The sequence below is a fragment of the Planococcus citri genome, chromosome 1, assembly GCF_950023065.1.
Source record: "Planococcus citri chromosome 1, ihPlaCitr1.1, whole genome shotgun sequence".
NCBI lineage: Eukaryota > Metazoa > Arthropoda > Insecta > Hemiptera > Pseudococcidae > Planococcus > Planococcus citri.
In genome coordinates, this window is record NC_088677.1 from 50,898,056 (window position 1) to 50,915,456 (window position 17,401).

General features: G+C 38.3%; 1 protein-coding gene across 4 annotated transcripts in view; it reads left to right on the plus strand.

Annotated features, from left to right (window-relative positions):
* Nucleotides 1–7,625, plus strand: part of LOC135832537 (mucin-5AC-like) — an 81,006-nt gene extending 73,381 nt beyond the window's left edge. The window contains exons 4-7 of one of the 4 annotated variants that reach the window (XM_065345840.1): nt 1,715–1,869; nt 2,033–2,175; nt 5,710–6,004; nt 6,084–7,625. In XM_065345840.1, the coding sequence (XP_065201912.1) occupies nt 1,715–1,869; nt 2,033–2,175; nt 5,710–6,004; nt 6,084–7,123 (1,633 nt within the window). In that variant the 3' untranslated portion in view covers nt 7,124–7,625. The remainder of the gene's footprint in view (nt 1–1,714; nt 1,870–2,032; nt 2,176–5,709; nt 6,005–6,083) is intronic. The other 3 variants (XM_065345841.1, XM_065345842.1, XM_065345843.1) reach the window with 3 other exon arrangements.
* Nucleotides 7,626–17,401: the final 9,776 nt, after the last annotated feature.

Consider the following 17,401-nt stretch of genomic DNA (forward strand, 5'->3'; position numbering starts at 1 on the left):
AGAATGGTAATTGTTGGTGATACCTTCCTCCCTTCTTCCCTCTCACTCATAAAAAAGTTCGATGAGATTAAGATAGCGAAAATAACCGATAAAGAAAAGAAAGATAGCTCTAGGAAAAGGGTGAGGGAAAAAAAGTAAAATAACGAAAGAAAGATAGGTACATATCTACATACTTGAACAAGAGTCAGAGGAAGAGAATCAAGAAAATAATTGAGCTGGTAAAATAAGACACCATGCCTAATTGCCTCCTATACTCGATGATGGCTACCTACTAAATGTTTTAAAAATGTAAGTTGTTTCAAAAGTAAAATATCATTTTGTGATTAGAAACGACAACGGGGAAAAAATGGACACGAATTCGAATTTACTAGACCGTAAATTTTTCATTTTTTCCTCACTCCATCGAGAAAACAAATTCTCGTTCCAATTTTTCAACCCATTTTACAGTCTGACGATTTCGTAATCTTAATGAAGATTTGGCATTTTTTTTCGCCAAACGAAAGAAAATTTTCTCATGTTGAAAAATTCAGTCTAGCTAGTTATGTTTCAACCTTGTTTCAACGCCATCCTCGAATCGTCAGTTTTTCTATAAATAAACTACCATACCTAATCAAAGTCTTGAAAAAAAAAAATGTTTCGTCAAAATTTGGAAAAAAAATTTAAAATTGAAAATATAACCTAAATAACATGTCAAACGGATATAAAAAGGGATAAAATGCTTGAAAGTTTTTCTTGAAAAAAAATTATTGACTTTACGAGAATTTTATTTTTAAATTTCTTGTTTTAAAATCCCGAAGGTTTATCGAGGAAATCCGCACGGCTATTCAGTATACCCTCCAAAATGCAAATGAAGACGAAAATATCGAGTCTCCTTATTTCGTATTTGCTTACGAAAGTTTCATAAATTTCTTATGCTCCAACTCGACAATTTTTGTGAGTTAATCAAAAAGTGAGAAAAATAATCGTAGTGCCTTTCTAAGTAAAAATGAATTTTATAAAATATGCAACTTTTTTGGAGAAGAGATTCTCTCAATTTTACAAGTTGTCTTCAAAAACTTTCAAATGGAAAATTTTCACGCTGAAAGATACTTGTTTGTATCTTCTATTTTTTTAAAAGACAATTTAATACTAAAAAATTTATGTTTTTATGACGAAAAAGCAAATTAAAATTGAAATTATTTTAAAAACACTTATGATTTTTTATTGAAATAATTATTTAAAAAAAAGAATCAAATTATTTTATTTTAATTTAAATTAATTTTGAAATTACATTACTAACTTAAATTTATAAACAAAAAATGAATAGTTTTATATGTAAGTACGTAGGTACCTGGGAGTTTGAAAGGATTTTTTTCACATATGTATCTAATGTACTTGCGTAGGTACCTACTCACAATTCAGGCCTTTTCATCTCTCTAAAAATATGATAATTTCAATTTCTAAAATTCTGAAAGCCAACTTTTTCAGACTTTTTGTGATCATTAATAGACGAAAGACGAAAGAACATCTCCTCCTCATCCCCGATCATGTTGCCAGCATAGGTACAGTCTCTTTCATTTACGTAGCGCATTAATTTAAATTTAAACGCTTTCAAAGAAACCGCACTCAATCGACAACATAGCATAGGAAAAGGCTGTTCTCAAAAAAAGAACCCATAAATGAAACACTCCGTGCAAGTGGCAAGTAATTTAGAATTTCCGCGTAATTTTTTCAGAGATGGAAGTATTCTTTCAACGGACGAATACTGGAAACAAGCTCCAGACACGAATCGTTCGGTGTGCGTTATGTCCTCCCCCGCCGATAATTACCGCTGGATTGCTAACCCGTGCAATGGACCTGGAACAGCTTCTTTCATCTGCGAAATGCCGAGTAAGAAGAGTAAATTTTTCCTCAATAAAACGTGGGCCCTCCCTGCACCGCCGCAATCACCCATTTCTTTAATAATACGACTTCAAAATACAGTAACTCTATAGAGCTTTTAGCGAGGGATATGTCTACGATACGAAATATTATCTCTATTATATAATTACAGTACCGAAATGGGTGAAAAAATCTGCCTGTTTGGAAGCCGTTAATCCGTCAATTATTGTGACGTTTCATCCGGAGAAAACCATGATAAAAGCTGGCACTGTTTGTCAAAATTCCGATGTCAAATATATCGAATGCCACGATCCAGTAAGTTAAATTCAATTATACTATACCTACTATACCTATATAAAGACGTATACCTACCTAGTACCTACCTATCTATACATAAACAATACCTACGCCTGTATCGACGAAGCTTCGAGGGGGAGAGAGAGAGTTGGACAAAAAAAATAACAAAAACAATAAATCTCTATTCGCTTTTGTATGTAGTATAACAAATGAATTCACTGGGAATGAAAGTTTTCGCGAAATTTCAATCATCGAGTATCTACTCCACCGTTGCGTCGCTTCTGGTCTTTTCGCCCTTTCTGTCCCTTCGAGTCCGGCCACTAATTAATTTAATTTAGACTTTTCGCGAGTCAATTCTACAGCAGAAAAATACACCAGCAGGAGACGTATAGGCCTAGTTGTAGAGATGCCTATTTTGATACAAAACTGTAGGTAGGTATAGTGTTCCATACACAGTTCGAGCTTAAGCCTATATTCTTCGTATAGCGATTGCGACAACAATCGGATTACATTTTTAAACTTTAAAGATGAGCTTTGCCCCGAACATAATACAATCATAAATAATTTATTTTCGCTTTCGTCTTAGCATTCTGCATAAAACTTTCATTTTATACATTAAACTTACCGTCTGTTTTTCTCTCTCGTATTAACAATGTAGTATTTCGCGAGCGTAGTATAGATATACCGCCCAGCAAAAACCTACTTCTCATCCTACCTTTCTCGTTGTCCATTCGGCAGGAAACTCTTCATCTCAATGGCAACCGAGAGGCAATACTCGAAAAAACTTTCACAAACTTGCGAATATTCTTAATCTTTAGGCAACGTCGGCAAATTACGAATTAAAAACGAGAAATTTCCTAAAAGATGGGAATCTTTTCGCTGGGCTTTTTTCTTATTCCATTTATCTGAACTTGTTCTCACTCTCGCTCTCATCTTGATGAATTTTCAAAGCGTGTTTTCTTTATCCCTGCTACGTACTAATTCAAAGGTTGAACAAGTTTTATCAAAAATAACGCGTCAAGGTTAAACTGAACTCTTTTAACTTTGCGAACGAATAAAACTTTCGTGCTTTTATACGCATTCTCGTCTTTTGAAGCGCGGCAAAAAAGTTAACTGAGCTTTTCCGGTGACAAATAGGTGAGATTTCTTAATGAACTTTTTTGTCGTACCTACCTATGGAAATAGGATTCGAGTATTTCTGAAAATTAACACGTGCAGGGTGCCCAAAAATATCGAGTACCTATCCCCAAATTAAAAGTTTTCCACAAAATGTTTCGGTTGGTCACAGTGAATGATAATAATGATAGCAGATGATTGGTCGTTGAATTGAGGTGATGACATTCCACTAATCATATGCATCTATTTCACCATGCCCAGCCTATATTTTTAACAAAAAACTTTCTTTGGGGTACTCGATATTTCTGCGCAGCAGTACTTCTCTGGACAGAATTAGGCTCTCAAGGATTGGAAAAGGTCGAAGATCTGTTATAATTCTTTCGATACAACAGATGGACCAAGTTATCTTCATACTGATGAAAAACGCTATGAGAGTAGGAATTTTTCGATGATTACAGCGCCTCTTGTAAGGCAAGTAGATATGCAACACTTCGAGCACGAAGTAATAGTATATTATGCAACTAGGGAGATAAAGTGCGTGATTACAAACGAGTGCTAAATACAACACGAGGCGTAGCCGAGTGTTGTATCTCACTCGTTTATGATCGCGTACTCTATCTTCCTAATTGAATAATATATTTTACATATAACATACATATGATACTTATCAGTACAACGTTGTTGTGAGGTGCAAAAATGACTGCCGCCTGCCGCAGATTGTGGGAATACCTACTAATACATACGTTTTGTTTTGAATTCAACTAAATTTTAATGAACATGTGAAGATAATTTTCAAAAGAGGTTTCATTTACCTAAACATTTATCGTGAATGTACATACGATTTATTTACTATCAAAACTCAACAATTCTAAAGTGAAATGTATTTTGTGACGGTATCGTTCACCATTGTTAATCGAATATTCATTTTAAGTAATTCACGCACGTCAAAATTCACTAGTTAAATCACAATTATTTACTACAATGGTCTGAAGTTCGATTCACCGAACACCGATTCAGTTTGCAACCTCAAACCTGTAACATGTGGCTGTACCTAGTTGTTAAGCTGAACGGCCGACGCGACGTACGTACGAAAGTAACGCGTTACCTACTCGCAGATAAATTATGTAGCCGAAATTATATAAGGAATACAAACGGAAGGGCGAGGCGGAAGGGGGAGGAGGATGGTTCTCCATTTTTGCTGATTTTTTTTTGGGGTGTTGGGGCAACGCGTTATTTCGTAGCAGTTTAATGTAAACATAGCAGTGTTGCCAAATCGCAAAATTTTAGATTATCTCCCTAGGGAGTATCCAAAATTTAGATTACCTCCCGGATAGAGATTCATTCCTCTTCTTATTTACTCGCTCAGAATGTTCCAGTTTTTGCATCGAATAACAACGTTGTAATGATACGTATTATATGTATGTTATATGTAAAATGCATTCGTCACATCATCAGTAGGTAACGTTTCTAATTTTGAAGTTGGAACACTTTTTTTGAAAAAAAATCTCTCATTTTTTAAATACAAATTCAAACCAAAAAAATTACCCTCAAAATGTATTTCATATTTATCTAATAGGTGAATCCTTTCATTTTGAAAAAAAAACAATCGATAGGTAAGTATGATAGACGAGAATTAGAAGACCACTCAAAAATACATAAATAAAAAATTTTCAGAGGCTGAATTTAAATTTTTTATTTTTTTGTTGAAAATTTAGAAGTGACTCCATTTCTCATGAGAAATCTGAATCAATTTATCAAATTGAGATCGGAAATGGTCACTACGAGTACCTATGTAACTTTTTTAGTCCATGTGCAGATTGTACGTATCTATTCTTCAGTCTGGTCCATCGAGTGTAGTATTATTTTCTTGCCAAATATTTTTGAAAAATTATAAAATTTACCAACGAAAGGGATAAAATTGACTGAAAGAAAATTTAAAAAAGGGAAATACAATAGGTGGGTATTTAGCCCGCCTGCCGAAGTTTCGTCATCTATTCGCTATTCATATTGATGATGGATAGGATACTTCTGACTAATTCCTCGCAAGTAAGTATGGTATTCGCGAATAAGATGTAGGCGTAGGTTAAGGAGAAAAAATTACAATAAAATTCTGGGTCATGATATCTTTTGGTGTAGTAAAAGAAATCGTAAAATGAAGCAAAGTTGAATAGGTGCAGTTGAAATTCAAAAAAGAAGACTAAAATAAGTTGAATTTGGTCATTCCCTGTGAGAATCACGTAATAGATAAATAGGTACCTACCTGCATAATAATTTTTTGTTGGGGGGGGTCCAGCTTTAAAAGCTGCCCCAGACAGATTACGAGTATATTTTTTAAAAAATGATCTCTTCTTCGACCAAAAATCTAAAACTTTGCATCATTTTACGGTTTCAATATTTTCAAAACTCGTATAAGTACCTTTTTAACTTCCGAACAAGTCGACAAATATGCGTTTTTTCCAGCAGGGAGTAAATGAGAAAGTAGAAGAGAACAAGAAGATGATGCGAGAACACCTAATTTGCTCTTCGCAGTCAAACGAAACGCCATTATCTCAAATTAACACCACTGCAACCAGCACCAGTAAGGTAACCAACATATTATCTACCACTACGAGTACCACTTCTCAAACGCCGATCGTTTTACCGGTGAAAGCCACCAACATTCCATTGACACCTTCGACAGCACCTACACCAATTACGAAGCTCACCTCTAAAGCTGAACTCAAATCTACCGGTAAGAAAACTCGCTTCCCCCTTTCCTAAAGTACCATCCACTCTATACCTATTTTGATTAAAACTTGATTTTCGTCTAGTTACAGAAATTCCGTTCAAAAGTTCACCTCCTCTGAACATCGGCTCGGAATCGTCGACTATTTCTCTACCTCAAGAAATGTCATTCGCCGAAGAACCAATTCGAGCTTCGAAACCGTTCGTCGAAAAAGAACCAACCGAATACCCCGAAGCAAAACCCAGTCTCGTTGCGAATACCACCGAAAGTTCCCATCATAAGAACGTTAACTCAATAAAACTCGGTCTCAATCTAATCCCTACTTCGCAACCAGTTAAAACCAAACCGGAAAAAAGCACCTCTTCGGCAACCGAATTGCCCAAAGAGAATTCCAGCATATTAAGCTACATCGTTCCCGGTACGACGGAAGTGTCTTCCAACGTTACACCTGTTGAGGAATCTCACGAAATCTACAATAACGACAAAGAACGTGAAATCTTTCAAGACTCTGTGTCGACACCGGTGAAAAAAGTAGTAAAATTAGAAGTCGTCGAAAACGTAGGTAATTCGTTGAAAAACATCGTTTCCAAATCTAGCGAAAGTGAAGAAGATCAAGGCGATCGAACGTACAATATCGAGGGTACTTTCGACTCGAATGATTTCACCAACGTCGACTCCATCAACGTGTATAAGAAAATCGACCTGAATCCGGCCGAAACAAACGTCAATCCGTCTTTCGAAAGTACGCAAAAACCAGCGGACGTAGAGTTCGAGAAATCCACTCCGGGATACCTTCCAAGTAGTAAAAAATTGCAGGACCCGAAATCGTTTTCGGTTTCTTTTACTTCGGCTTCGTCTCCCGAACCATCCTCAAATAAAGCCACCTCTAGCCCTAATGCCACTCCAAACACTACCGAAAATGCCAGCACAACGACGCCGATTCAAAACTTGATAATCCTCGAACCTAGAAATGAAACGATGTCAGAAGAAGAAGCCAAAAAGAGATCAGCCTTGCTGAGCGGATCCGAAGAAACCGACGAGAATTATCCGAATAGGAAACGTCGTATAATTAATTCAAAACGTCATTCCTTTTATCCTTATTTCTTGGGACGCATTTGGGGTTGAAATTTCACACCATTTTAGTGTTTCTCGCTTCGAATAGATGAATATTTACTTTTCCTTTGTTTCGTCGTTTTGTTTGTTATTGTTTTCCTTTTTCCTTTTTCTTTTTTCTTTTTTTTTTTTCTATCAAAATTATAAAATAGATGTGTGTGATAGTAGCGTATTTATTTTCGAATTTTATTATTTATTTAAATGTGTAATGGATCTCGCGGTTTTAATTTAATTTTTATTCGTTTACAAAAATATTGGCCACCTTTTTTTTTTCTTTTTTACACTGAGAATATATTTTTTTATGTTTTTTACATTCGACTCGAAAGAATCGAATACGAAAATGATTATGCTACGAGAGTAATTTTGCCAACAACGAATGAAAAAGAAATTCAATTTGCGGAGCAGAATCTCAACAAATACTTCTTTTTATTATTATTAATTTAAAATTCTAAGCGTGGCGTTTTATGTATTCCGGTACATTCCATCGAATCTAATAAAATTTATAAAGCTTTCCTTTCCTTTTATCGGAAATTTTGGCTGTGCTATCGTGCACTCGCATAATGGTGCAGTTGTTGCTCTGCATTCAAGTCCACTTCAAACTGATTACGTCGGTGAATTGGGATTACAAATTCATAGGGAATTGTCATTTTTTTTGGAATCGAATTTAATTATGCATGTGCAAAATCATATGTGCGATGCTCGAGTATCATGATTTTAAAATCTTTGTGGTTACAGGCTAATTTTTTTTAAAAAGTGAAAGTATCTTATGTATGAAGAGAGTTTTGAAATTGAAATTGAAACTACATATATGCATCTACAAATTGTGCAAGAATTTGCCAATTATAAATATGTACTTTGTATGAAGAAATTATAGTGTTAACAGTACCTACGTACCTATCTTTTGTTTTTTTTCCTCGTAAATATTGATAAATATGGATTTCTTTATACCTATACTGTTTCTGTTCATGACAAGAATTAGGTACCTATCCAATAAAATTGTTCACGTGTCTGTATTTTATAAAGATAATTTATATCGATCAAGTACCCATCTATCTGAGTTTTATCGAGACCTTGAACTCACTCGAACATCTTCCACTCGAAACGAAATAAAAATAAGGAAAAAAATACTTCGCGAAGACTTGCCATATAATCCGTGAAAGCAAACCTGACATCGATTATAAAATCTAATGCGATACAGAGTCCTTAAGATATCCTCAGTTTAAATGAATTTTTCTTAAGCAGAATTTATGTATATCATTCCTACCCATGCCTTATTATTTCATTTTTTCAAATTGGCTTTTGGCCAAGAAACCAGGGCAGATTACTTTCGAAAACTTCAAAAATGCTAACCCTTCGGTTCCCAAACTAAGCACTTGGGGGTAAAGCTTCGCGTTCCAAATTAGATCTGATAATTACTTACCATGGAAGAAAAATTACATCCTACCTATGATGGAAAATATTCGACAGGAAGGTATAATGAATAATGATTCTTTTTTTCGAAATAATGGAAAGAAAGAACTGCTTACCTATCAACTTCTGGAGTTGGTAAAATCATATAATTTTTGTTGGAAAATCGTGATTCAGAATATTTTTTGATTTTCTCTAGTACCTACAACTTCAACAATAATTTTCTTATTGTTTTATTCCTGCTCTCCAAATTCATATTCTCGATCTATTCCCCTTTTATTTCCCTATTCTACAATACACATCGACTCATTCAATCTGTACCTAGACTTACTTATTACTCCAAAGAATTTTGTTACTTTTAAGTTTAAGGCTCCAAGTCGTTATTTTTATTGTTACGAAATGAGGTTACAAAATTAAGAGAAATTTTACATCGAAGATTGTACTTTAATTAATTAAGTTAAGAATAATTTTTTTGTGATTTCAATACCTACGGTTTAGAATCGAAACAACAAAGAATTTAGTATTACACCTCAAAGGTATTCCCGCAGTACGGCATGAAAAAACACAAATTAAAATTACAAGGTACATTTGATTTAATTTCAAAAAAAAAAAAAATCATCACGATGTTGTACAGATTCTAAACCGTTAGTTTAAAAGTAATTTTAGAATAGTAAATTTTCGTTAAGTATAAATTTCGAATTAATTTAAATTTTATTTGATTTTTGCACAATTACTTTTACATTTGTATTAGACTCGAGTGTTTAAGGCTTTGAAAGAAAAAAACAAAACAAAATTATAAATAAAATAGTGCTACAAAAAAAGTCGCGTTTTATTTTTCTAAAAGAAAAACCTTCGAGTAGGTAGGTATTTTTTGATGGGGAGGGGGACTGGGGGAGTAAGAATTACTACAGTTGCGCGGACAGACAAGAAACAAGAATACCTACGATTTTATACGAAGCAAAAACTGAAAGTAGGTAAGTACATATAAGTATAAGCTATACAATATAGGTAGGTAGTAGGTACATGATATTCGTAGTCGTATAGTCTTAGGTAGACTAATGTCAAATTTCTCGCAACGCGCCAAATCCTGTTAATACGGTTAAGCCGATACGACTCTCGAGGGAGGCAGATAATAGGTCTTGGTTAAATTTGTATTTGCCCGCCTTTTACTGTACTATGGCATTTTTAAGATTCTGTGGTCTTTCGGTGTAAAATCGATTTAGTATTGGAAAATGAGAAAGACGGAGAAAAAGCTTAAAGAATCTGTAGTATCATAAAAACTTTTAAGTCCTTTTCGGCTTCGCAACAAACTTTTTTGTTTTAGTTTCTTGATTGTGTTTTATTTGGAAATTTTCCGCTCGTTAAGAGCAAAAAAGCTAAAGTAAATATTTATAATAGTATTTTATTCGATTATCGTCGTCGTACCTACTGTAAAATTGTATCCAGGAAATCAATAGTATTTAGAAGGATTAGGATTTTGATGAACAATGACGATTAAATTTTGTGAAATGATAAAAATACGAGATATCTACTTATTCATGTAGAGATGATGCGTAAGAAAAAGAAAAAATTGAATTGTGTAGAGGGTACTTGGGACTCCATGTTACCACTCTACAGTGGTAATTTGATGCCCAGGCAGGCGGCAACACTGCAACCGGTACAGCGCCATCTGGTGTACTGGTTCAGTGGAGACGACGGCCGAGATTGCCGTAGCGAGCCGCCTTGCAGTTTCCTTTTATCTTCTTATGAGTAGTAATGAGCTTTTAACGCTGGCTCATGCCATCTCTGTATAGGAAACGCCTCTTTAAACAGCAGAATCTTGCAAGTTATTGCACTGTATTAGTATTAGTCGTAGCAACGCTAGTGCATTTGTACATCAAATAAGAGACACGAATATATCCGTTTATCTGTATGTGAGTGTTGATTATTGATTTACGACCAGAGTTGGCGCGATTCCTGGATTGGTCAGAATCGGATTCCTGAATTACGATTCTCGTACATGGGAGAATCGCGATTCTCTAGTCTCGATTCTTTCACAAAGCGAATCCGGTTCTGAATCCGATTCTTTAGCAGTTCTCGATTCCCTCCGATTCCGATTCCCAAATGGGCAAATACTAATTTTTTTCAACTTCGGGACTTGACAAATGAATTTGAAATGAAATTAGTAATTTCCCCAACTAGGTATATGATCATTTTGCATGTTCTATTCTTTCATTTATTGCTGTAAGCACGGAATCGCAGGAAATCGCGAAGGCGCGATTCTCCATTAAAGAGGATCCGATTCTTTCATTACGCGATTCTTTCACTGCATAGAATCACTGATTCGCAATATTTTCACACAACAGCCAACCTTTAAAAAAATGTCATCAGTCCCGAACTACAAAATGCAAATGCATCAGTAAAATCCATTAAAAACAGTACATTTTACTGTTTTAACACCTGCAAGGAATCGCAGGGAATCGAGAAGGTGCGATTCTCTATAAAAGGGAATCGGATTCCTGCATTTCCCGATTCTTTTGACTTGGGGAACCGCGATTCGAATCCGATTCGAATCGTGAGAATCGGATTCTTTCTCGATTCTTTCACGCGATTCGAATCGCGCCAACTCTGTTTACGACGAGTTGTGGAGAGTAGTAGTTGGGTAGACTGAGATAGGTATTTATACCTTGTGGGTTCAGTGTTCTATACGAACTGGGTTGTTTTAGGGTTAAGGTACCAGGTGGCATAAGTAAGACTTTTCCCCTGAACCATAAGAACCCCCTGTTTTACCCTAACATTGGCGCCATAAACGTGGTGTTTCTTTCTGAGAAGTTCTGAGCAGGTTGAGAAGTGAAAGTTTGCATAACTGTGCAAAGTGGAACGAAGTTGCTCGGATACGGATCGGACAAACCCATGTGTAACCAGGTTAGTGGTGAATGTTTTATTATTTCGTTAAGTTATTCGTTTATTCGCGATCGTTCGTAATGCGCGAAGTGTTTTTTGTAGTGAAAAAGTGAAAATTTGCACTTTTGTGCAAGATTGTACTAACCTGGTCAAGTCCATTCCTGCTTGATTTGTATGCAGTTCTGTCCTGCAACAAAGAAAGTAGACGTTGTTTAGCCGGATTTTTCTTGCGTAAACGGAAGTTTACCTACCTAATTTGAGTATTATTTACCTGATTTTTGAGTAAAATGAGTTCCAACAGAGGTGGACGTGGCTCCTCTAATTCTTTGAGCAGATCGAATTCTGGAAATAATTTAGAATCATTAGAGGATTATCGTCGTAATATAGGCTCTAACGTTAATGGCAATCGTGTAGCTACTCCTAGTGCTTCCCAAATCCCTCAAAGACAACCGAGAGATGCGGCAGTAGCCTGTACTCAAAGAATTCATGAAACTTTTCCGAGAAGAAGAAATGAGAATAATGCAGGCTCGGAGGCACCTAGAAAGCAAGCGAGGCTTGAAGGTGAGAGTAGTGAGACGAGTAGAGACGAGGCAGAGGCGCAAGCAGAATTGAACATGCATCAAGCAATGTCCAATTTGGCAAATTCGAGCAGGAACGAACCTGCTCCAAATGTGCAAAATAATGCTGAGTCTGAACCTGTCGTGAGTAGACCTGAGCCTAACCCAATGCAAAGCCTGTTGGACAGTCTCGATGCTGATGTACAGCAAGTTTTAAACCAAGACAATGTCGATTCAGCTGCAGGTCAAAACCTGCAAGCTGAAGATTTACTGAATAGGACAATTAATCCGAGGCGATCGAGTTCTAGGGAGTCTATACGAACAGTGACTGTCTCAGACAACCCCGAATCGCGTCGTGAATCCAGTGGTAGTCAAGGTGCGGTGCAAAGGCCCGTTGCGAGGCGCATCAGCCCCCTACCACCCCCTCGAAGTGTAAGAGCGAGCAGCGAACCTGTCGCTAGAGTGACGATCGAAGATGTCACTATGAGCATTGAGGAAGAAGCGCAAGCGCAAATGGCGAGTAGATTTAGGGAGCTGAGCCTAAATAACGTAAGAGCTAGGCCCCAAGAGATGTTGTTTGGTGGTTTTTTACCATCCGAGAATAGACCTAGGGATCCGAGTGCACCTCCCCCCTACTCTGCTGTAGACCCCCTCGTAAATGTTCAGCCACCGGTAGGCACTAGAGACGAGTCGCGACGAGCTCAAAATAATTTTCAACAAGAAGTTGAAACAATGACTAGACCAGCAGTTACACGCGCATGTCCGAGCGTGAATGTAGCTATTCGAAGATTCGATTTTAGGCCGGTGAATTTAGGCGTTGAGCATCAGCTAATCCAAGTAGAAAATAGACGACCGGAGACCGCTACCGATGCGTACGTTAATGCGCAAATACCGAATTTGCGCGATAATTGCGAAATCTTAGACCACAGAGCCGAAGGTATTGAGACTGAATTATCGCGCACTCGCGTTGATTTGGAAACAATATACCGCGAAATTCAAAATAATATAACCGACAGAGACACAGCGAGTACCGCTCGAATGCGCCAAATGGCGCAGGCATGGGGTACCAATCACTCTAGGCTTATAAATCGTATCGGTGATGAAATCAATAATGAAGGTCTGAGAATGACGCAAACGATGGACGCGGTTGCGGTGCTGGCCGATGAGATTTGTGTTGAAAGACAAGCGAGACAGCGAGACGCTGGTCTAATTCGATTATTGACGCAAAGAGTCGTTGAGTTGGAAAATGAGCGTCAGGCTGAGGCGTCGCAAGGCGGGAGGCCACTCTCACAAGCTCAAACCGGCCCTAACATTCCTCAAAGTGACCCTGTACCACCCGATGGCCGAAGATTCGGGTTTGACAACCACTTTCAGTGGCAGGACATTCCTGCAAGATGGCAGCAGGGTCCCCAAATGAGACCGCAACAAGCTTCGCAGCAAGATGTGAGATTTGAGTTGAATAATGCGCAAACGAACAATGCGCAATCGAACAGTGCGCAATCGAGACCTGAGGGTCGAGGAGATTCGTTCGGAAGCTTGAGTAACAATGCGCAACCTCAGAGAAGCGAAGCTGAATTGATAAGATCCATGCAATGCAATGCCTTAGGGCTGAGAATTGCATACTAGCCGTTAAACGAGAATATCAATTACGGTGCGGGAAATTGTGCAGCAAAGTTAGGCACGCTGCAAGTTTTGAAAATTATTTACGATGAAAGTAATGAGTTTGAGCCGCATCTCTTCGTGCGCCAATTTGAGGAGGCAATGGAGAGTATGTATGCGAATGAGACGATGTATATTAGTATGTTTAGGCAACTAGTAACACACCCGAAAGCGGCTACCTGGAAAGCGAACACCGGTACCAAAAAATCATACAAAGCGTTGAGACAATCGTTCTTGCAAGCAATGTGGAGCCAGCAGCGTCAGGAAGATGCAATGAGTCACGTTAGAGCAGTAGTACTTCCTGCTACACGTTCTACTGATATGGCAACAGTTGCGCTGCGCTGGTTGCGAGTAGTCTCGAATGTGCAAACCACCGAATGGCAAATGATAAATGCCGTCTATCCGCGAATCAATCCAATATTGAGAACCAGAATAACGAATGAGGAGCGTAACGATATTGTTCTGTTTGCAAGACGTCTCATAGAAATGACTCAAAACGAGGAGTTCATTGAAGGAGTACCGAACTTGCAGCTCAGAGTTCAAGATAATGCTCAACCTCAAGTCAATCGTAGAAATCGTAAGAATGATAACTGGCAGAGAGGCGTTGGTAACAACAATGGCGCTAGAGCAAATTCAGTGGATACGAGACGCAACAATACTGGTGGTAATTATAGGTCAAACGACAACAATGGCCGTAGAGATGATAGAGCTAGATCAGATAACCGAGACGCTCGAAATACGCGTGACAATCGAGACTCACGTGACAACCGCGATACACGTGATAACCGCGACTCACGGGATAACCGTGACAACCGAACGCGCAATCGCGATGATACTCGCAACTCCCGAGATAGCCGCGATAACAGAGAAGATTCGCGAAGACGTACTAACGACTCCGGAGCCGCAGCTTCTGGCTCAAATTCGAAAAGAGATGAGAACAAAGGTGGCACTGGACGTGATCGTAGAACGAGAGACGGTGGTACCACCAACGAGGCTGATGCAGGTTATTCTGAGATGAATCCGGATGATCCACCTTACTCTGAGGATGAGGTGTCGGATGATGGTTATCAGACGTCGTCTTTAAACGACGACGTGACGCAGGCTTAAAAAAGAAAAAAGCCACAGCCCCCCCCCCCCCGAGCCCGATCTCCCCTACGAAGAGTTTGACTTAGTTGGCGACGCATTCGCGCAATTATTAATTGAAATCACGAAAGCTAGAGCTAAAAACAACGGTAGCGGAGACAATGCTAAGAAAGAAAGCAAGAGTAGCGTTGAAAAAATTTCTGAGAACTGTACGATGGCAACCGTGCGTGAACATGTCAAAAAAAGAGAATTTACTAAAAAAAAGAGTAATTTTGTCATTGGGCACGTATGAAATAAATAAAGGAAGTATTTGAGATAGCCATATGAGACGCATACTTCGAGAAGTAGTTTTCACTCTGAAGGAGAAAGGCATTGAAGATATTAAGTTGCTTTTTCCCATGATTTTTCCAGCTGGAAAAAACAATCGAGGAGTGACGGCGAAACGTTATTATGCTTGGAGGAGAATCTTTGAGGAAGTTTGTGACAATGAAACCGTCACATTGTGGTGGTCGCCGGCAGCAGTGTTCATTAGACTGAACAAGCTTGAAGATGGCAGGTTGAAGTTTCAACCTGACAAAGATGGCAAGATTATTCCGCGAGATAACAGACTTCAAAAGAAAGGGAGTAGATACATGCCTAACGAAACTGGCGAGAAAGACCTATTATTCGAGTTGAAAAAGTGCTACAATTACAAGTTTAAGCCAAAAAAGTCAGTTTTTAATTCAGAGAATTTATGTGTCGAAACAAGCACGAACTTGTCTGCGGAAGTTGTTACTGAGCCGGATGGTGATTACTTGGTAACCACTAGAGAGTCGGTTGAGAAAACAAAAGCAAAAATGCCAGAGAGTAGCCGGCCATTGGCGCAAATCATTGAAGACCTCACCAAGATGGAAGTTAAGCTGTCACCTGATTGGCAGAAGAAAGTGAAAATGGTGTGTAAAGCCTGGAAGAACAAAAAAGGCGAAGCCATCGAAGAAAGTTCTGGAGAAGAAGAATCAACGCAATCGGATGGGGCAAGAGTCAATCAAGAAGCAGTTACGGTCAATCAGGCGGATGCAGTTCAGAGCAGCCCGCTGGAAAATGACGTAATTGATGAGAAGCGTACGGATCCAAGTACTGTCGAGCCACTGGTGAGAAGCCAGATCGAGAACTTTGAAGAAGCGAAGTCTTGTGTGGTGCCATTGTGGTTTGCTGATTTAAAATTATATGTACAATTGGATTCCGGTGCTACACCTAACATAATGTCTGAGTCATGTGCAAATATGTTAATAAATAATTATAAAGATAAAATCGAGTTTATTCATTTGAAAAGAGTATTGCAATGCAGACTAGCGAACAATCAAACGGTGAGAACTTGGAAGAAAGCGATAGTAGTGCCTCTAAAGTTCGGTAAGCACAAAATTAAGGTGCCATTTTTTGTGATGCCTGGTGACAATAAGTTGTTACTGATTGGTTCCAAATCACTCGAGAAGCTCGAAATAACTACAAACATGAAAACAGGTACTGCTAAATGTAAGCCCCCAGGTACGAACAGAGCAGAAGAAGTAGCTTTTGTAAAGAGAAGTGAGTACAGGGAGGAGGATGTTTCTGCAAACCAAATTCAGATTGTAGACGAGTACGAACCTGAGTCCATTGAGATTGTATCTCGAGCAGACCTACATAGTTTTTTTAGAAGAGACGGTAGGCCTAAGGATGATGGTCCAGATATCTTTGAGAGAAATCTTAAGAGGTATTTGGGTGAGGCGGTACGAGAAGGAAGAATCACGAAAGCTGAGTCGGACGAGGCGCTGGAGGAGCTACTCCAATTTAAAGATATTTTTAGCCGTTTTCCTGGAAAATACACTGGGGCAATGGTCAAATTAAAGTTCGTTGACCCCAACAAAATTCCGAACTTCGTAGGCCCAAAGTATACACCTTCAAACAAGCAGTTAGACAAGATCAGGCGTGCCTTAGCTGATATGATCGAGCAGGAGGTAGCCGAGGCGTCTGACACAACTTACATTAACCCTTTGGTGCCTAACGAGAAGAAGGACGGTAGCGTTAGGCTATGTTTGAATCCAGTAGAGTTAAATCCTATGTTACAGATTAATTACAATGAGGCGGGCCTCTTAGATAGAATTATTACCTCAGAAGGAGACGCTCGTTTTTTCACAACGTTGGATTTTACTACAGCCTTTTGGCAGCTTGTGTTGCACCCAGAGTCGCGCAAATATTGTGGTTTCAAGGTCGATGGCCGAGTATATCAAATGATTAGGTTGCCATACGGTCTGAAAATATCGTCTGCGGAATTTGTAAAAGTTATTAATTTAATTATACCGGATATGGAGGGAGTGACAAAATACGTAGATGATTTGCTATTGAGGTCACTTACCTTCCGCGAGATGCTGAAGTTGATGATTTATATATTTGGCATCTTGCGTGATAACGGATTGAGACTGAATGCCAACAAATGTAAGTTCTTCGCAAGCTCCACTGACCACCTTGGCTTCAACATTTCAACTAGAAGTATAAAGAAACAGAGTAAAAAAATCGAAGGTTACATGGAGTATCTGAAAAAGAAGACAAACGTTAGAACTGGTAAAGTAAAGTTAGCCAATGTACGAGACGTGTTGGCTTTGATTGGCCTAACCAGTATCTATAGTCGCTTCATTCCTAATTACCAAGACATAGTGAGGCCTCTTTATGATTTAACTCGAAAAGG